This window comes from Manis javanica, chromosome 7 (assembly GCF_040802235.1).
Source record: "Manis javanica isolate MJ-LG chromosome 7, MJ_LKY, whole genome shotgun sequence".
Taxonomy (NCBI): domain Eukaryota; kingdom Metazoa; phylum Chordata; class Mammalia; order Pholidota; family Manidae; genus Manis; species Manis javanica.
In genome coordinates, this window is record NC_133162.1 from 104,688,962 (window position 1) to 104,710,074 (window position 21,113).

The 21,113-nt window shown below is 36.4% G+C and overlaps 2 protein-coding genes across 10 annotated transcripts in view; one reads left to right on the forward strand and one right to left on the reverse strand.

The window, feature by feature from the left end:
* CCNT2 (cyclin T2) overlaps positions 1-11,115 on the forward strand; it is a 59,636-nt gene extending 48,521 nt beyond the window's left edge. For 3 of the 5 annotated variants that reach the window (XM_037020797.2, XM_073241363.1, XM_037020799.2), the window contains 3 exons: positions 1,088-1,251; positions 6,293-6,363; positions 6,892-11,115. In XM_037020797.2, the coding sequence (XP_036876692.1) occupies positions 1,088-1,251; positions 6,293-6,363; positions 6,892-8,316 (1,660 nt within the window). In that variant the 3' untranslated portion in view covers positions 8,317-11,115. Of the gene's footprint in view, positions 1-1,087; positions 1,252-6,292; positions 6,364-6,891 lie in introns of those variants that run through there. The other 2 variants (XM_037020798.2, XR_005061983.2) reach the window with 2 other exon arrangements.
* A 2,526-nt stretch (positions 11,116-13,641) lies between these two features.
* MAP3K19 (mitogen-activated protein kinase kinase kinase 19) overlaps positions 13,642-21,113 on the reverse strand; it is a 48,777-nt gene continuing 41,305 nt past the window's right edge. For all 5 annotated transcript variants that reach the window (XM_073241361.1, XM_073241360.1, XM_073241359.1 and 2 more), the window contains one exon: positions 13,642-16,853. In XM_073241361.1, the coding sequence (XP_073097462.1) occupies positions 16,787-16,853 (67 nt within the window). In that variant the 3' untranslated portion in view covers positions 13,642-16,786. The remainder of the gene's footprint in view (positions 16,854-21,113) is intronic.

Genomic DNA, 21,113 nt, shown 5'->3' on the forward strand with positions numbered 1-21,113 from the left:
AAAGATTTTCTTTTAATAAATAAAATTTATATAATTTGGGGGTTTTTTTCCAGATAATACCCACTAGTAGCAAATGAGAAGTAGTCAAGTCCTATCAGTCCTGGATTTGTATAAGTACAGTTTTTACCTTAAAATAACTTCCTGTTTGAAGGGTTTTAAAAGACTTTAATATATATAATTCTGGATTGATTATATTAATGATTTAAATTTGTTTTTTAAATGAGTCATTGGGGAGGAGGGGAACAAATCAGATTTGTGTTAGTCCTTTATTTCTTGTAACACTGTTAAGTTTTATTTAAAACTTGAGATCGGTAAATACCAATATATTTTATTTGATATATGTTGTTGGGACTTAACGTATTGATCCCTAGGAGTTCTGAACACCCACCCCCCGAAAAAAACACTTAAATTTAAAACTTTGGTTAGAAATGTCTAGCTGTGACATGTTATATGCTCAGTTTTTGCCATATAGTAGAAGAAGAAAGGTAATATTTTTGTAGTATTTAACAACATTGGGCCTTGAAGCTTTTCAGCAAGAGGTAAGTTTTCTCTGTGGCTTTGCTAAACAGATGAGTTTAGGTTTTACATAAATAACTTAAATTCTCTTTGACTTGAGGTATTTGTTAAGCCACATCAAATGATAGAATTTTTGATTAAGATATGATATTGAAACTGCCTTGTCAGTTTCACAGTCTTCTGCTTTTTTTCTTTTTTTCCATGACATTATAAAAGAAAAAAAGAAGAGTAAAGCATACTATGTAACCCTCCCTTTATAAAGAAGTAAAAATACTTTGAATTTAGTTGTAAAAACAAAATTTAGAAATATTAACATATTCTAGTTAATTAAATAATGTAATACTCTGGAGAATGAGAATATGGGGAATGTTCATAATCTACATAGGTTTTTTTTAGTATTAGAATTGTTATAACTGTAGTGTTAGCTTTTTAGTATCATATGGTTTTATACTATAGACTTAGAAAACCTTCATAATTTTGTTTTTGCTCTAATCTTACTGGTAAATGTTTTTCTTTGTTTTACATACTTGAATTTCTGTGGCTCTTCATTTTCACATCTGCTCCACAACAGTCTACATCTTACGACCTTCTGTCTTCAGTACAAACCAACAGTGATAGCATGTGTATGCATTCATTTGGCTTGCAAATGGTCCAACTGGGAGATTCCTGTGTCAACTGATGGAAAACATTGGTGGGAATATGTGGATCCTACAGTTACTCTAGAATTACTAGATGGTAAGTAAAGAAAAATAAATCTTTTTTCACATTAAAAACATTTATGATGGAAAAATTCTATTTCTGTATAAGTTTGAAAATAGTAAATCCCTATATACTCATGCCCAGCTGAGTAGTTATCAGTTCTGTGGAATCCCAATACCCCACACCCCGGAGTTAGTTTTGATGCTAATCCAGATATTTCATCTATTAATATTTCAGCTTGTATTTCAAAAGATAAAGACTCTCTGAAAAGCATTAGCTATAATTCCATTTTAACAATTTGGTAATAGGATTTAAAAATATAATTACATGATCAAATGAACAGGGTGAAAAATTTGTTGGTTCCAAAGAAAAAAAATTGAACATCAGTTAACCACTATTGAATATCTAAAGCCCTTTAAGAACTTTCCAAAGAAATATTAGTTATGGTGCTATTACCTATTTTAAAGTACAGTAATTTTGTTGAGTTTAAAATGTAGATTCAAAGTCAGATATTAACATATTGCAGAAGATGTAAGGCAGTGAACTAAAGGCATTTTCAGGGTATCATTACTAATTGTGTGTTTCTGTTACCGGGCAGTGGATTGTAGTTCCTTGGTTCTTCTTCATTCGGGAGACCAATAGAGAGTTAAAGCCGCAGAGGTTTTTTATTTCGCAAAGTGTAAGGAAAGTACACTCCAAAGACAGGTGCTGCCTGACCCCAAGAGTGGGTAGCCGTTCACTGGGTTTTATGTTGTCTTTTTGGGGGTTTACTTGGTTTACTCCTTCCCATTTTGTCATTCTCACACTATCTTTTGGATCGTCTTGCTCCTTCCCCTTCAGCTTTTTTGCCCAAGTTTGTGTTCTGTCATTTTTCCCCATGAGTGTCTAAAAGAAACCCACAGTGGGGCCAAAACTGTAATGTAAATGTTATAGTAATGACGATATGATCTTATTGATCATAACCACACAACTTTGAAAAAGTAGATAATAGCGACAAGGTTTTCCTTAAGTGCATATGCTCTAATATCAGGAAGGTTCCAGTGACCCATATCTTTTGCTCCTCAGTTTGTGCTGACCTGCAAAAGGGGTCGGTCTGAGAGAGATAAGGCAGTCTCTGGGTGGAGACTGGGTGGTCTGCTGTCCTTTCTTTCCTCCTGCTCATGTCTGTCGTGCTTGCTCTAACAGTTCCACTGCTAATAGTGTGTCATTGTTGTCTCGAGTTATTAAATATGAATTGAGAAGGAAAAATTGGAAGTTACGGGTTCTACAATTCATGAACATGGAATTTGGGGGTCTCCTGTTAAGTAATTTCTCTGATTGAGAAATAAAATGGCCAGAGGTAGAAGACATTTTAACCAGGTACTATAGATTTCAGAAAGGAAATAGGTGTGATGCTCCTTACCTAAACTAGTTGGTTAGGCTTTCACCTTACTGTTTTTGTGGGCTTTCCCTAGCTTCCTTCACAAAATTGAAGCTGTTGAGAAAACAGGATTTTACATCTGCATATGAGGACATCTGTTACATAAAGTGAGAGACACCTGTGGCATTGTAATGCGGTCTTCTAATAAAATCTTAGATGTTTCTTTAAGGGTCCTCAGCCTTCTCTGTGAAGGCCAAATACAGTTGACCTTTGAACTGTGCAGGTGCACTTCTGTGCAGGCTTTTTTTTTTTTTTTTTCAGTAAATACATTGGGAAACTTTTTGTGGAAATTTTTGACAATTTGAAAAAACATTTTTAGCTTACTTTATTCTAAGACTACAACATAACATGTTTTATTTAAAAATACATAAAGCATATGTTATATATAACATACAAAATATGCATTAACTGACTAATATCTGTTAAGGTCAATAGTAAGCTCTTTTTAGGTAAGTTTGTAGGGAGTTAAAAGTTATACTCGGGTTTTCAGCCGACGGGGGTTTGGTACCCCTAAACCCTCTGCGTTGTTCAGGATCAAGTGGGCTATATGTCTCTACATCTATAGAACTCTGTCACTGTAGCTGGAAAGAGCCATAGGCAATTTGTTAACAGGTGTGGCTGTGATCCAGTAAGATTTTGTTTACAAAAACAGGATGCTGCTCATATTTGGGCCACTAGCCATAGTTTAACTACCCTTCTGGTAAATTATGCTTCTTTGTTAGATCTCTTGATTTTCTGATTTTTTCCTTCCTGAGAAATTACTCCCAGACTATCTATATCATGCTGTATTACAGCCACATGATTATGCTGTTTTCCTTACATTGCCAGAGTTTTGTTTTGTTTTTTTAATTCATGTGGAGAGGAAGGAAATCTTCAGTGAGTTGAAATGGTATCTTCTAAAAACCACTGGGCCTCGAACTGTTCTTGTAAGGTGACTGGCTGCTGTGGCTCTGTGCTGGTGTGCCTCATCCCCAACCCCAGGCACACTGGTATCGTCTCTGCCCCTGTGCCCAAGAAGCTGCTGCTGATGGCTGGTACTGATGACTGTTACACCTCAGCCAGGGGCTGCACGGCCACCCTGGGCAGCTTTGCCAAGGCCACCTTGGATGCCATCTCCAAGACTATAGCTGTCTCACCCCTGATCTCTGGAAAGAGACAGTGTTCACCAAGTCTGTACCAGGAATTCACTGACCATCTTGAAAAGACCAACACCAGAGTCTCTGCAGAGGACGCAGGCTCCAGCTGTGGCCACCATATAGTTTACTGCAAGAAAAATAAAGTGAATTAAATTGCCTACTCAATAAAATAAATAATTAAATAAAAGCCATTGGGGCGTTTTTATTACCTGTAACTTGAAATTAGGTTACCTATGCCACCATTTTATTTAGCAGTATTAGATAAGATAAAGTAGGCATGATCAATAAAAATGGTTTATATACATAATGCTAAAATAAAGCTCATGAGAAGCAAGTAATCTGCCTTGTATCCTGCTCTTGAGTTATATAGGTAAAGTTGTTTATTGACACAACAGGGACCACTTAAATATCCCTCTGCTTCAATTCTGAAAAGGCTCAATTTCATTATTCATTTTGTTAGCCATTATTAAATAGGAATCTTGGATGCTTAACATATAGAAAGTTTCAACATATTATGTAGTATTCTTTTCTATTTTGAAGTAACGAAATTTAAGATCAGATGTGTCTGAATTTTAGCCTGGTTCTAAAGCATCAGTGTTTACTGAAATAATTAATTTAATGACTTCATAAATCAACATTGACTTGGACTTAAGCCTAACTAACTATCAGGTCTTTTGTTCATTTGTTAAGTTTTGTTTTGTTTTGTTTTAATGATTGATAAAAACCTTCGTGTGTTTTTTGTGTTGTGATTTTTTTCTGTATATTAGCTTTGAGGGAGAAAGGCCCCTATTTTAAGCATCATATTGTGATTTTTATGAATGTAGCTAATTACTTACATTAGCAGTGATTATTTGACAGTCTTGTTCTTCTGCTATAAAATTTAATAGAGAGGATACTTAGGGAAAAACAAAGCTTACTTTATGTGTACTTAATCTTTGACAATGAAGCTGTTAAAGAAATTGAGTCAAAACAATTTCTTGTTAATTTTGGACCCAAGAGCATTATATATCTGCTAGATTTATTAGTGGCCAAGTAGAAAAGTGGTCTTTTTTTTTTTTCAAATGAGGAAGTGGTAGTCCAGTCATTAGATTTTTTTCCATCCAGACTGCATCAAAAAGCTCATGAGACTTTGTCACAGCTTGTGAACATGGAATGGTGCCAAGTTTTTGCATGCTTTTTGTTACTTTAACAAATTCTGTGTTGTCTTAATTTTCATTGTCAGTCTTAGCATTTGCCTAGGATTGTTTAGAGAAGCTTAATATTTATACTAAAAAATAACAAAGGAGTGTGTAGTCGCTACCAAATTGGCATTATTATTGCATGGTATTTGATTCACGGAATAGTTTCGAGAGTGACCAAGTTAACTATTTATAGAGACACTATTTGGGGGTAGAAAACTCTTATTGATCATAACCACACAACTTTGAAAAAGTAGATAATAACCTCTTGTGATCCTAAATTTAAGGGAAAAAATTGGTGTAAAAATATAACCAAGTGGTTTACTAGTGTGTTAATTGTGTTAATTTTAGGAAGTTATAAGTATAGGTAGAGGAATTTTTCTCCAACTTTGAAATAATTTTAAACTTAAAGAAATTGCAAAATAGTACACAGTTTCTGTATACCCTTCACCCAGTTTCTGTAATATTAATGTATTATATAATACATGATTATCAAAACCAGGAAATTAACATTGGTCTAGTACTATTAACTAAACTACAGATTTTGTTTGAATTTCCCCAGTTTTTCTGTTCTAGGATCCCATGTTCCATTTGGTTGACCTGCCCCTTTAATCTCTTCCAATCTGACAGTTTTTCCATTTTTCCTTTTCTTTCATTACTTTGACACTTTGAAGAATAATGGTCAGTAGGAACTTTATAGAATGTTCCTCAGTTGGAGTTTGTGTGATGTTTTCTCACGATCAGACTTGAAGTTACACATTTTTGGCAAGGCTGTCACAGAAATAGATTGTGCCCTACTCAGTGCCTCCAATCAAGGGGCACGTCTCTGTTGATGTCTTATTGCTGGTAATGATAACCATGGTCACTTGGTCAAGGTGGTATTTCCTGGGTATCTCCATTGTAAATTTACTATTTTTCTCTTTGAAATGTCTTGAGGAAGGTATGTTGGGATTACACCAATATCCTCCTTCTCCTCAAACTTGTCCACTCATTTTTTAAAAGTCTATTAATGGATCTTGCCTGCAACAATTATTACTATTGTGTTTGCCTAATGGAAATTTTCTGTTTGGGAGGAATTTTTTTTTAATGTTACAAAGTTTTCCACAAATTTTGAGTAAGCATGTAAAATTGGGGAGGTGGAGCATGGGGGGAGTATTTTTTTTAAAGATTCATCTTTGAAAATACTGGTTCAGAGCTGTGTCTTCTGTATATACTGAAAGTTGAATAGAAGGGTGACAGTGAAATAGATGAACTCTTGAGGTTCCTTTTTAATATTGCCCACTTGAGAGAAATTTAAATCCTAAAGGCACCTTCTAAGTTTTAAATTTAAATTTTATTTTTAGAGCTAACACATGAGTTTCTACAAATATTGGAGAAAACGCCTAGTAGGTTGAAGAGGATTCGAAACTGGAGGGTAAGAGAAATGGCAGGGTTTAAATAGAACCTCAATTTGTCACTTATCTAACAATTATAGCTAACCAATTTGAATTTTTATGGTTAAATATTCTCATTTCCAATAGTCCTAAATAATTACAGTATATCATGAGTTGCAGGCACTCATAGTTTACATAGTTTTTTCAACAACCATGTCCAGTGGGCTCTGCTAATAAGTACTTTATGAATTTGTTTAATTGACACAATGATACTGATAGAAATACTCTCCTCATTTTACAAGTGGGGAAATTAAAGCCTAGACAAGTCAGATTACTTTCACAAATGCTGGGCTAGGATTTAACCTGTATCTTACTTCAAAACCAGGACTTTCAACCTCTTATAGCTTTTTTTTATGCCTCCTCAATAATACAATTATTTACTGACAACATAAAGCCTTGAACCCCAGGTGATGTTATTTCCGTATGTTTAATATAGAATTTTTATAAAACAAAGAAATTTGTATTACATTCCTTTGCTGTCATTGTTTCTTTTGTGTTTATTCAAATAGGCTAATCAGGCGGCTAGGAAACCAAAAGTAGATGGACAAGTATCAGAAACGCCACTTCTTGGTTCATCTTTGGTCCAGAATTCCATTTTAGTAGATAGTGTTACTGGTGTGCCTACAAACCCAAGTTTTCAGAAACCATCTACATCAGCATTCCCTGCACCAATACCTCTAAATTCAGGAAATATTTCTGTTCAAGACAGCCATACACCTGATAACTTGTCATTGCTAACACCGGGAATGCCAAGTACTTCATACGGTTTGTCATCACACCAAGAATGGCCTCAACATCAAGAATCAGCAAGGACAGAACAGATGTATTCGCAGAAACAGGAGGCATCTTTGTCTGGTAGCCAATACAACATCAGCTTCCAGCAGGGACCTTCTGTGTCACTACACACAGGATTGCATCACAGACCTGACCGAGGTTCCGATCATCCTTCTGTTAAGCAAGAATATACTCACAAAGTGGGAGGCAGTAAACACCATGGGCCACTTTCTGCTACTCCTGGAGTAATTCCTCAGAAAATGTCTTTAGATAAATATAGAGAAAAGCGTAAGTTAGAAACCCTTGATCTGGATGTTCGAGAACAGTATGTAGCTGCCCAGGTAGAGCAGCACAAACACATGCAGCCACAGGCAGCTGGCAGCAGTTCTGTGACTTCTCCCATTAAAATGAAAATTCCCATCGCAAATGCTGAAAAACCTGAAAAACACTTGGTAGAAAAGAAGGAAAAGAGTGGATCGCTGAAACTGCGGATTCCAATACCACCCACTGATAAAAGCACCAGTAAAGAAGAACTGAAAATGAAGATAAAAGTTTCTTCTTCAGAAAGACACAGCTCTTCCGACGAAGGCAGTGGGAAGAGCAAACATTCAAGCCCACATATCAGCCGAGACCATAAGGACAAGCACAAGGAGCATCCCTCAAACCGCCACCACCCCAGCAGTCACAAGCATTCCCACTCACACACTGGTGGCGGTGGTGGTGGCGGCAAGCACAGTGCTGAAGGAATGCCTCCTGCTGTTCTGAGGAGTCCTGTTGGCCTGGGCACAGATGGCATTTCCTGTAGTTCCAGCTCTTCACGGAAGAAGCTGCATATCAATGATGCATCTCACAACCATCACTCCAAAATGAGCAAAAGTTCCAAAAGTTCAGGTAGTTCATCATGTTCTTCCTCCTCTGTTAAGCAGTATATATCCTCTCACAACTCTGTTTTTAACCATCCCTTACCCCCTCCTCCCCCTGTCACATACCAGGTGGGCTACGGACATCTCAGCACCCTCGTGAAACTGGACAAGAAGCCAGTGGAGACCAACGGTCCTGATGTCAGTCACGAGTACAGTACAAACAGCCAGCATATGGACTACAAAGACACATTCGACATGCTGGACTCGCTGTTAAGTGCCCAAGGAATGAACATGTAATCATTTGTTTAGGTCAATTTTTTCTTTACTTTTTTAATTTAAAAGTTGTTAGAATGGAAAACTTCCTCCTGATCTCGCAGTGGTGACACCAGCTGTTGCTGCCACTGCTTCAGTATTTGTAAGTGCTGCTTTATTCTTCATTCTGAAAAGAAGAGATTATAGTAAACAGGTCTTTATCTCCACATGATAGTGTTATAAATACTGTAAAAGCATGGAAGGTGCAAAACTCAGTATTGCCACCATTGCAGCTAAGAACATTAGAATGAATGGCTGGCTACTCCTAGGAATATATAAAATGCCTCAAGCATTTGTTATTTATGATTTGATACTGTAGCTATTTTTTGTTGTTGCTTGGCTTTTGAATGAGTGTAAATTGTTTTCTTTTGTGTATTTATACTTGTATGTATGATTTGCATGTTTCAATGATAAAGGGATAAAACAGTATACTGGCAACTGTTTACAAGAAAGTGGAGAAAAATGTACATACATTTTTGTATGTTTAGATATTACCATAAATACTCAGGATTGGAGCTGCTTGTAAGTATAACAATATACAGAATAACTTTATTTTATCTTGTCGTAGTCCATCACTAATCTAAAACAACCGTGGCACTTTCTCATGTTAACCTTAAACTCTAGGCCTTACTGGAAGCCACTGAAGGGGGACACTTCACTAGCAAATGGGTATGCAGTGCCGCAAACGGTCATGCACACTGTGAGGCCCTGAACTTTTGCCTTCAGAGGTTCTGACCAGGTCGGCTGCTGAAATAGCCCCTGATTTTCTGAAGGCTTGAAGAGGAAAAAATAAAGTTTACATACTCTTGATGTGAAGTGCATTTAAATGTTTCTTGGCTTGTTGCAGTACTATAAACAGAGCTGTTAATCATTGTTATGTAGCTGTGATTTGAAAACTAAATTCACAAAAACTTACATAATGAAGAATTAGTAAGTTTTTCCTCAAACAACTTTAACACTACATATTTCAACAGTAAACAGGGATCCTTTTTCCTTTAGCATTCGAAATAACACCATATTCTTAAACATACTGAAGTTTAATATTGTTAAACTCCCATGTGTGTGTGTGTGTGACGCCGTATTTCTTTTTCAGGTAAAAGCAGTCTTCCTTATAAAAATGAAACCTATTGCGCTCTCAGTTATTTTATATGCTAACAATAAATAAAAAGAAAAGATCACTGACTGTGCATTGTACCTGTATTTATAGCTTATGGTTATTATCAGGAAGCTGTGTGAGAAGAAAGATCAGCCTCCAGGTAAACAGCTAGTGGAGGCCTTACATTTGTTTGCACATCTCCGTATATTACTGTTGAGATTAAGTTTGCACAGTCATCTGACTTCTGAACAGACAGTAGACTTTAATTTCTTTAAAATTTATCTTACACGTCAGTAATATGGCTCTGGTATATCAGCTAATCTTCAGTTTATCCTGTGGTAAATCTTTGAGCTGTTAGGTATCTTTAAGATGGGTCAAGATGAATTCAGCTTCTCTTGAACTGAAAATTCTTAAATTTTTCCTCTATGTATATGAATTATTTTTGTTACAAAGCCACTGACGTGCACAATTGTAATTTTACTCGTGTGTTGCAGTTGTAAATAGTAGTTTAATCTTGTGCTCTACTTTTATTTAGCAATTACCTAATTTGCCAGTAGCTTTATAATTATTTTTAAGATCGTTGTTCATTATTTTTCTCAATGTTATTTGAACTTAGGATACTAGAAGCCTCTTTTTAGGGACTATGCCTAGATAGCATGTCCTAACATTTGTTTTTGTCTTACATAACTTTAGTAATCTCTGTCAGTACATGTAACTTTGTTGCTCTGTATGGCATATTATTGTATCCATAAACATGGTAATTTTGATTCAATTATACTTTTACAGTGGTACATAATAATCCAAGGACTTAGTATAGAATTAAACTGAGTGCAAGATGAGGGCGGGTAGGGTTTTTGTTCTTGGTGATTTAGATATGAAACCTCTAAAGAGCTATCGTGAAATGACATAGAGTGGTTGTGCTACTGTATAATTGGGAGTGATAATACCAGGAATTTTAATAAGATTTTGTAAAGAATATCCAGAAAAGTAGTGAACCTTATTTTCAGTATGACATAGGGAACAATGTGAATATTTAAGGTCTGTGACTATACTTAAACTTCACTAAGAATTTGCAGAATTGTTTTGAGATGTGAGAATAAAAGTAATTTTGTTGAATCTTTATTGGTGCTAATGATGGACAGTTTAAAAAGGTAGTTAGTATATATTGTTATGGATCAGTACTTATTAGTACTTCCAAAATTGAATTTGAAATGCTATGTATTCACTTTTCACTCTGTATAAATGTAATTCTTTACAATGATTTTATTTATTAAAGGGCAGCCAGTTGTAATTTTTACAGGATTGTGTGAGCTATTCAAACTATAACCTCTGAACAGGATATTAGCTTCCAAAACCACAGTAGAGATGTATATATGGAAATCCTTTTTAAGTTTCATTTCCATTAAATGAAAACCCTTATAATTCATACACCATGAATTTGCTTTAACCATCTCATTTGCATAAAGTCATTCATCAGCCTGGTCCCAATAGGCTCAACCAAAGAAAAAGACTCCAATGAATGGACATTATTACTGAGTCTTGTGAGTAGCCATAAATAAACCAAAATAGTATCAAATTTAGGTATGAAATTCCACATGTGCAACGTACTGTTAAGGTGATACATTTTTGATGAGATTTTTTTTTAATATCTGAAATATTAAAAAGCATTATCTTCAAACATCCTATAAGAGAGTGATTCATTTTTTAGTTGTGTTTTCCCTAGATTGTAGATTTGTTACCTTTATGCACATTGGATAGAAAGGCTTTATTTCTACCTCTTTAAGCTAATTTTCCAGTACTGAGCTGTGCCCCTAAATATTTGCCTTAGCTGCTTTAAAATAACAATATTTTCAGAGCCAAAGCAAAGTGTTTTCTCACAGAAACATTCTTGGAGGCCTACTTAACAAAACTGGTGGTAGTACCTTCACTGTTAAATAAGCCTTGCAAAATGTCCTAGTTCCTTTTTCTTGTTTAGCCTGAAGTTCATTTCTTGCAGGTATTTAAATACTGAAGTCATGTAAATACCCCTAGGTTTATCTTTGAAAGCAGTTAAAGGTGCATCTCCATCTTCCTCTGTGTATGCAGGTTCGTTCTGGTTAAGAGTTCCTCAGAGTCTAAGAAAATCACTGCCATGATACACTGTTTCATGGGGGATGTCATGAGGGTGCTTACATTACTTTGTACCAACAGATTATAATTATGTAAGATAACCTTACTCCTTTGGTCTATCCTCTTTGAGCTAAAGAAATGACTACTTCAGAGAACCAAATTTAAAATGGTTTTTGTTAGTTACCAAATGCCATGCCTTAAAAGCATTTAAACACTTTGTAACATTTGAGATTTAAAATTGCTGTTTTTTGTTCCTTAACCCACCTTAGAAGTAAACTACTTCCATATGCATGACTGTTATATACTCTTTTGGCTGATTAGATGTTTTAGAGTTTTGCATCTACTATGGAAATAAGGATTTCTTTTAAAATAGTATCTCTAAAGGAAGATGATTCTATTCTCAAGATATCTCATCATTCCCAAATTTATCTGACCAAAAGGCAATTATGTCTTACCTACTGTGCTTATATTGCTATGTGATTTTTCAGATGTCTTTGCTGAGAAAAATTTGAGAGCTCTTGTCATGAAGAATTCTTGATTCAGCAGTCTCATTCAAGAGGCTTTCTTAGGAGCAGTAGGATTCACTAACTGTACTTACCCAGCTGAAGGATCAACAAATCCCACACGCAGGGAAAATTTGCTTAAACTGAGCTCACAGGATGATAACTTGGTAATCTCACGTGCACATTTGTTTGTGAGAGGCTGATTTGAGACAGGGATGTTTGCTTTGGAAAAACATTCTCTCTTTTTCCTCCTAGAGTGCCAGGTTATAATATCAATGTGTTAATTTGAGAATTCACAACCATGTTAATACCTGAAATTTGACCTCTGTAAGCTAAATCAGAAATATGCTTGTTTTGTAAAAATTTGCTCCTGAGACTGTCTTTTTCAATAGAGATGATATGCCAGTGGATCTGGAATGCTTGAAGTGTTTTGGGTTTGATACCATGCATCCATTTTTTATTCCATAAATGTCGATTTGGGCCCAGCCAGGTTTCACTTCTGTGACACCTCTTTTCTGTTCTATATAATTTACCAGGCAGTCTCTGTTCTGCCTGACAGGTTCTTTAGATAGATTGATAAGCAGAATACATTGAAGAAGTAATTCTGTTCTCATGAAGGTGACTTAACCAGTTTGCTGCAGTCCATTAATCTTAAAAGTAAGTTCCAAGGGCTAATTTCCTTTATTTCCAAGTTTTGGGAGAAAGCCTCACTTGAAACCTGTTCAGTAGTTGATTTGATTTGATTTGCCTGTATTGTTTGTTAAGTAACGAGTACATTATTTTCAGAGAGTTTTTCAAGCAGCTTTGCTTAGTTTGAAACACTTGACATGTACTCATTTGTTGTCAGCAGTAATTGGGATTTCATTTTCTAAAGGTACTCAAAATACTATTGAATAGGATGTTTGCTGATAGAAAATCGAAAACAGGATATACATGTATGGCATGAATTCAGTTAGTCATTGAATTTCAGCTTAGTATCTATTACAAGGAATTATTAATAAAATGTGTTCATTGACAACATAAATCCAAGGCTCCAACATGTCTTGTTAATGTGAATCAGAAATAACTTTCAGTCCTGGGAAATGTGGGAAATAAAGTCTCTAATAGAAGTTATTCTTTATCTGAGTAACTTTATATATCATCAAGGGATGTGTCCTCTGGGATCAAATTGTCCACATTCTAGTCTCAGCTCTGCCTTTTATCTAATGTCCTTGGCAAATTACTTGAATTTCCGCCTTGATTTCCTTTCCTACAAAATGTCAGTAATAGTATCTTTTCATAGGGAGGTGAGGTTTAAGGCTTGGGTGGTTAGGGAAGGCTAACTAGAGTAGGTGATATTGAAGAGAATCCTAACAGAAGGATATTGGATATTGGAGAGAAGGATGAGGGCCAATCCAGGTTCATTAAACCTATGTGTGTATTAAACACTGCATGCCTACTGTCTCCAAAACTTAAGTTGTTCATTCTATTTTTCAATCTTTTATTTGAAATATACTTAATACACATATTGGCTTCAATGTACAACAGTGATTTGACAGTTCAGAGTGATTTGATATTAAAAAATGTTCACCATGATAGGTATAGTTGCTGTCTGTTGCCATGGAAAGATACTAAACTATTGTTGAGTATGCTCCTATGCTGTACTTTGTCCCTGTGACTAATTTGTAATGATAATTTTATATCTCTATCATCCTTCCTAAATGGTTCATTCTAATTCACACTGTGATTTTCTTGTGTAATCTCTGCATCACTTACACAAAAACCAAAGAGTAATTGCAGTTACATTATCTGGAAGGGATCAGCCATGGAAAAATACCCATAAATTGCTTTAATATTGTTGCTCTCTCCAGCTCACCTCATTCTTCCCCCACCAACTTTCCTGTACCTTCCACTTAAGAGAAAACGGAAGCCTTGGAAATGGTTTTACTAAAATAGAACTAAGAAAAATTAATTCTTCTAAAATACATTTTAAAGCCTAAATGTAAAATAAATGTTACAAAATCACATTAAAAGATTTGTCTTAATCTTCTGTTGGTTATACCAGTAAGGGTTTTATTTTATTAGCATACAAGAAGTTAACGTGAGTTTTTTTTAGGAATAGTACAGAATCAGTAATTACATTTAACCAAAGTTAGTAATTCTGTTTAGTAACTCATTCTACTTAGTTGTTTCTTCCATTTTCCCCTGCTATTTTCAATGTAATGAAAATCACACATTTGTTTTAGCTGTAGTATATTACCTGCTTGTTCCCTCAAAACCTCCCAAAGCCATGTAGGGCTTACTAATGAGGGTTTTTATCATATTGCAATTGAAATTAGAAGGCTTATTTAGACCTAAAAAGTGTTCAGGCATATACCCAAGATCAGTCAGTCTTTCAAGTCACAATCTGTAGGAGCAGCATTTAGGGATGAATTCAGCCATGGCTTTTCACACTAAGCCATGAGAGGTCATGGCAATTGGATAAAGTTACTATAGCTTTTCCTCAGGATTGTTTGTTTTCAACTTTTCAAAGTACAGTGCCATACATGAAGATTTCTTAAGTTCGTTGATTACCAATGAAGATTAAGACTGTCTATGCTGAGTATGTAATGCTGACAGAATCCCCTGAAAAGCCTTTTTAAATTCAAGTTTCTACATTAGCTGCTTTAAACTGAAATAATACTTTGAAATGTGTCAGGTATGAGGAATAAAGACAGCCTGGTAGGGAATAGAGGCTCTTGACTGCTCACTGGGCATGTTAAATGGGCTTTTATCTTGGTGCTATTCATTACACTATTGGAAGGCCCAAGACTGCTAGTGGATATGTCGAAGGGAGTGGGTAAAACAAATAAATGGAATACTACACTCCCCGATGCCATCTTTTCCTCTATGGCAACTCTTCCTAATTCAGCCACTGAGAAATGTTCCAAGTGTAAGTGCTAAAGTAGGTTGATGTTAAAGAGATGCAATAGAGTTAGAACTGTATTTTTAGGATTTGGGGGAGGATTTAAATTTCCTTTAGTTGAGCTTGGGATCCCAGATCCTACAGAAAGATTCAGTATGTAAGGAAATGCACTTTTGAAAATGATTAAAAGCAGGGCATTGTGCCTGGTGAGGGAGTTGGTCACAGAGGGCAGGCAATATTGCTGCTAGGTAGGTGAGAAATGAAAAGCTGCTCACATCATTAAAGGAATCAGAATCATTCACTAAACTGGTAAGTTTATCAGCATCTCAGTGGAGTTGTGTTTGAGTAAAACAAGTGATGCAACTGATTTCATGTAACTTGACAAATGTGGGAAGCAGGAGGGAAAGGGCATTAAGGTGAGACGTATCGGTGGGAATCCCAACTCCCATCCACCAGTTGGATGGCCTTGAAGTTTTTTAGGCTTGAATGTAAATGAATGTATAGGATTTTATAGGCTTGAAAGTTAACAGTTAATTGCTCTGAAATCAGATATAACCAGATTTTAAAGAATGCTGAAGATCCCTACTGCAGTTGAACCCTACCATAACAAAATTATGTTTCAGATTATATATATTGATTATAATAATACTAAGTAAAATAATGGAGACATACCCTAAATTTTTATCAAATACAGGAACTGTGCAAATTGGGAGAGGAGGAAGGTACATTCATAAAAACCTATGAAAACATGTTGGTCAAAGTAAAATCTGTTTTGTGTCAGCTGACTTGAATTTCAAATGGATTTCTCAAAAACTTTTTGAAGCAGCAGCTTGATTCCGACAAGGCCTGACAACTGTTAGGACACCTAAAGTTTGTAGTAGTGCCACCTTGAAATTATACCAGCCAGTACAAAGAATCTGTAGATAGAGCTTAAAACAACAGGTGTCAGTGAAGTTTAGGAGGTGAGTGGAGTCTCAGCAATAGAAACCTTACCAAAAATGCATAATGCAGCAACTTATAACAAGGCCTTGTAGTGATCCTAACAACTTATCCATGTTCATTTTTGTGAAGTTACCTATGTTCTGGAAATTAAAGTGAAGAGTGATCTCAGCAAGAAGTATTTCATCCAGGTGAGCAAAGTGCCCTGAAAAAGTTTAGATGCTGACCCCACTCTATCAGACCTAGTTTTCATCCCACCCACTGGGTTAGGTTTAGCTAGTTCTGGATATGATAATGACCTAATTCACTCTGCAAACAAGTGAAGACCTCAAGTCGTACTATAAATTACAGGGAAAGCAGCCTGAGGTTTTATGGAGCCACCTTGAATAGCCCAGTTTCTTGTAGGTGAAGACTTCTGAGTTAGGGGACCTTAGCTCTTGTTAACCTTGAGGCTCCTGTAGTCTGCAAAGGTAAAATTGCCACCAAAGTGAACAGAATGTAACCTCTCTACATTTAACTTCTCACTTTCCTCTAGTCTCCTTTGCAAGAATTAAATAGGTGTCTACCTGCCAAGCAAGAAAATACAATTTTTCTTGTTTTTACAATTTAATGACAATAAAATTGACAGGCCAAAATGAAAGGAATTATTGTATAAAGCAATAGATGTAGTTCCTGCAGAGTCAAACTGCAAACACTGGAATAGGTTTTTTATTGTTCAGGCTCAAGAAAAATTTTTCATATATGGGTAATCATGCCTGAAGCTTGAGGAGGCTAAAATATAACTAAAACTTGTTAGAGACTCAGGGTCAGGTTATATTGGGTTAGTTGAATTTCCAGTAGGAAAACAAAGGTCCCTTAACCATCATCCCACAATGAGCAATAATAGAGTATCTAATGGAACTGGAAAGAAGTCTTGATGTATATTCAGTGGCTTCTCTCCAAGAAGGAATGCTTCAGGAGCTGAACAGCAGAAGGTCGTTCATGCTGGTCCCTAAAGAAGGTAAAACACATTAAAAACACACCCAATAATGAGCTGTCAACTAGATCTTGTCTCAATCTCTGCCAGGCAAACAGATTTGCACTGAGTCCAGATTCCAGTATTTAGCTGTGTCATCTTGGGCAAGTGACTCAAAACTTTTCCTCATCACCATAACACCTAACTCACTGGGAGAATTAAGTAGTGTATATACAGCTTTTATACCATGTCTGGTACATAGTAATAGTTTGAAAAGTAGTAGCTGTTATGGTGAAGAACAGGCCCTACTTTTCCAAGTATTTTTGTTCAGTTAGTTCGGGGTATAATTTATACACAGAATTCACACTTTCAGGTATACAGTTTAATGCACTTTTAATTAGCGTTAAATTTACGTTTAAGAGGCATTGGAATCCATAACTGGAATCCTTAAAGAGGCAGACATTTAAATGTGCTTTGGTGACTGAGATAATTCCACTTTGGGACACTCTTGGATGAGCACAGAGTAAAAAGAGAAAATTACTCAACTAGCACTATTGTGGTGGAGGGTTTTTTTCCCTCAAAAAATCAAAAAGCTTTATATTCACCTATATAGATCATATTAAGTTACCAAAATAGTTCATTAATGCCCTTCTGTCCTAATGCATAAGACCCTCACTCCAAGAGCTGGGATGTTCATTTGATCACATGTCCAGAATTTGGCACAGTGCCCACAATTACATGTCACCTATTTGTGTTGAATGAACAACTGGATGAATAGACAAAATTCTAATCCTATTCTTACGTAGTATATGGACTTGAGGGCAAATGAACAGAGAAGTCTGGGCTCTGCAGAGGGGGCACTAAAGGCTTGGAAATAGTGAGAAAACAACTACAGAAAGATATTACTAAAAATAATATATATATGGCTGATATGCCCCCTGAGCATTTATGATTCAGAAAGACTGAGGAGGCAGTAAGACATGTGCATTTTTAACAGTAGCCTCATGTAATTTGGGGGTCATTTTCAAGGTGATGAAAACCAAATATTTCTGCAGAAGGACTAACAAGCTATACTCATCATCCTAATGAAGAATAGAAGAGATGTTAGATAACATTTACTAAAATTAAATCTACTGACGCTACTAGATTTTGAAATTCATGTGTTTTAACAGTATGAGTGAATTTGTTATTCCAAGTTGTTATGCATAAAATAATTGACAATTAAAAATATAGACCTTTAAAAAAAATCAAAAAGCTTTGGCCAATGAATTAGTGAACTAATGGGCCAATCAGTAGTTACCTGCCATAACCAATTCCAAAGGCATTCTTTGGGTTAAACTGGCTATCTTTTGATAATTGTGGAAGCAGATGACCCCCAAGAGTAGCCTACATGAAAAATGCAAATAAAAATAAAATACTTTAAAAAGAAAGTGACCATGAATCATTTCAAAATAAAAAACCTCTCCCCCTCTGGAGGCTTTTTCTCCTACTTTCAGGAAATACAGAAAATCTCTCTAAAATTTCTTTCCTTAACCTGGCCACTATTTCTGCCATCCTATTCTATTACTGCCAATTTTGTATTTTTGTTCAGTTAGTTTGGGGTATCATTTATACTAATTTCTCTGCTAAACCCAGTGACTTTCAAGATTAATTGTCCTAAATCCTTTCCATTGAGCCCACTGCTCTCTCTATAGAAATTGTCCTCTTAAAATTAACCATGACCTCATTACCAAATTTAGGAGCCCCTTCTCTTCGTCAGCTCTGTAGCATTTCAAGTATTCACTGCTCCCTCTTTTTTTTATTAAGGTATGATTGATATACACTTACGAAGGTTTCACATGAAAAAATAATGTGGTTACTACATTCACCCATATTGTCAAGTCCCCACCCATACCCCAATGCAATCACTGTCTATCAGTGTAGTAAGATGCCACAGATTCACTATGAGCCTTCTCTGTGCTACACTGTTCTCTCTGTGATTCCCCCCATCATGTGTACTAAACATAATACCTCTCAGTCCCCTTCTGCCCCCTCCTTTCTTAAACCTACTTAAATTCACGAGAAACTTACGGTTCTCCCACACTGGGGCAACTCCCCTCCCTCCTCCTTCCTCCTGTCCTGCCTGCCTTACTTTGTTCCTGTTAGGTGCTACTCTTGATACTATGCATACATTGATGCTATGCGTATCTTCTCCCATGAGCTTTTTCAAAAACAATTCCCTCTCATTTTTTCACTATAGTTACCAATCTTACGGTTTTCAAATATGACTTCCAATTCTAATTGCTTTCCTAAGCTCCATTCCATGGCTTCAAACATATCCTTAGATGAAGGGAACCCTCTGCAATCTCTCCCTCCTTCGTAACTTCTATTGTTTCTTCTATTAGCCAGACTCAAAACTCCGAAATGCTACTATCATCCATCACTAAGTCCTGAGTCACCTTCCTCTGAAACATTTGGAATCTTTTTACAATCCAGATGCTTCCACCACCAGCAAAGTCCAAGCTCTGGATTCCCACATGGCCTAGTTTCAAACAGCCTCCATCCATTCAAGGTCCTTCAACAAAACTGCTATCTGCTTTCCCAAAGACCTTTTTCTTAATGGCATTCTCTACCCCAGAACTTTTGCAGTCCCCTCTGCTCTTCACTGCCTATTGCAACATAGCTTAACTCTACTTAGCCTGACTTCCCAGAACTTTCAGCCTGCCCGTAGGAGTACCCCCACCAATGCTTCTTACTGTTTCCCCAAATTCATTTCTGTTCTATTCAGTCCTTGTCCCTAGTCTATACTTGATCCTTCTGAGTTTTTATGAATCCTTTACCCCTCTTTTTATGACTTTCTACACCTCCAAGGAATATTGTCACAGACATAAGGTGAGATTCTAGTGTTCTTATGGTCTTTGCCACAGCATTTTTGGGGGGTAATTAATTATATGCTTGTATATAACACTAATTAGGTGAGGTGTATTAGTATTCTCCCAGTTATTAACTGTGGAGTCCTAATTATGTGCCCTATTCTCTGCTAACCAATTTACATACATGATTTTACTTAACCTTCACAACAACTCTGTTAATTATGAGTGGTGTGAGCTGTGTATTGCTTAGTTTATGAAACAATGGTTCAAAAGGAGAGCTATTGAAAAAGATTCCACTCTTTCTCCTTAAAGCTGTGTTGTGTGTGTGTGTGTGTGTGTGTGAAAGAGAGAGAGAGAGAGAGAGAAAGGACATTTTGAAAGAAAATGAGAACAGCCAGTAGTTTCTGTGGATCAGTAATAGATAATTGTTCAGTTTAGAACAAAGCAACTATAGTAGCTTTAAGAATTAAGACCAATCTCTAAAACTAATACTCCTTCATATGATATTCTTAACATCTTTATGTCCCTTTTGTAAGGTTTTATTGGAGGAAGAAGGGGAAGCTCTGCTCCTAAGCTTTGTCTACAACATCCAAGCTGGAACACATTCAGTGTCTGCATTCAGGGATGCCCAGAACTGCACCCCTTTAGTATGTACTCCCACCCAGGCCTACATGATCCCCTGGACAGGCAAATCACCCAGGACAGGTGACTGTCCATGTTCTGGGAGAGGGAGACAGCTCAGACAGAGGTGCATTCATCAGCAGACAGGAAGAACTGAGTTCTGAGGTTCATTAAGAAAGATGAACCTCTTCTAGGAGTTGGAGGTTGCCATACATGCTTACTGAAAGATGGGCACCAGAATTTTTCATCTAGAAATGAGAAAACATACTTCCTTGAAAAGTAAGATGTGTTTGGGTCTCAGGCCTTCCTCATCCTGTACATGTGAAAATGTTGAGCCTCACTAAGTGGGGAGATTTTACACTGTTCTGCATCGTCCTAGAGGCCAGGTGGGTAGGGTCCAGCAACCCTACCCTACTTTGTAGCTCCCCACACCGTACACACAGACACATCAGAACCAATCTCTGCTTTTGTGTTTTATTCTTTGAATTAAGATTTCATATGAGCTGAGAGTGCCTGGCCAAGAACAGTTTGAAAATCACAAAAGTGAGTAATCTCTAAGGTGCCTTACAGTTTGAACGTTTTACCCAGAATTTTATTCCATAGATACTAGGGGGCATCAGGACAGGAGAAAACAGGCAACTTTCTGGGCTTTTCTGCTTCCACAAGTGCTCCCCCACCTGATACTTGAAAGGCTCCAATTAGAGATTTGTTCCTTTGGCTCAAAATGTTTTCCCTCAGTTTAAAGGCAAGTATTTCTGGGGAAACCAGTACATTAAATCTGTCAGTCGCCAGTCAGTTCATATCAATCCCTCATGTACTTTCC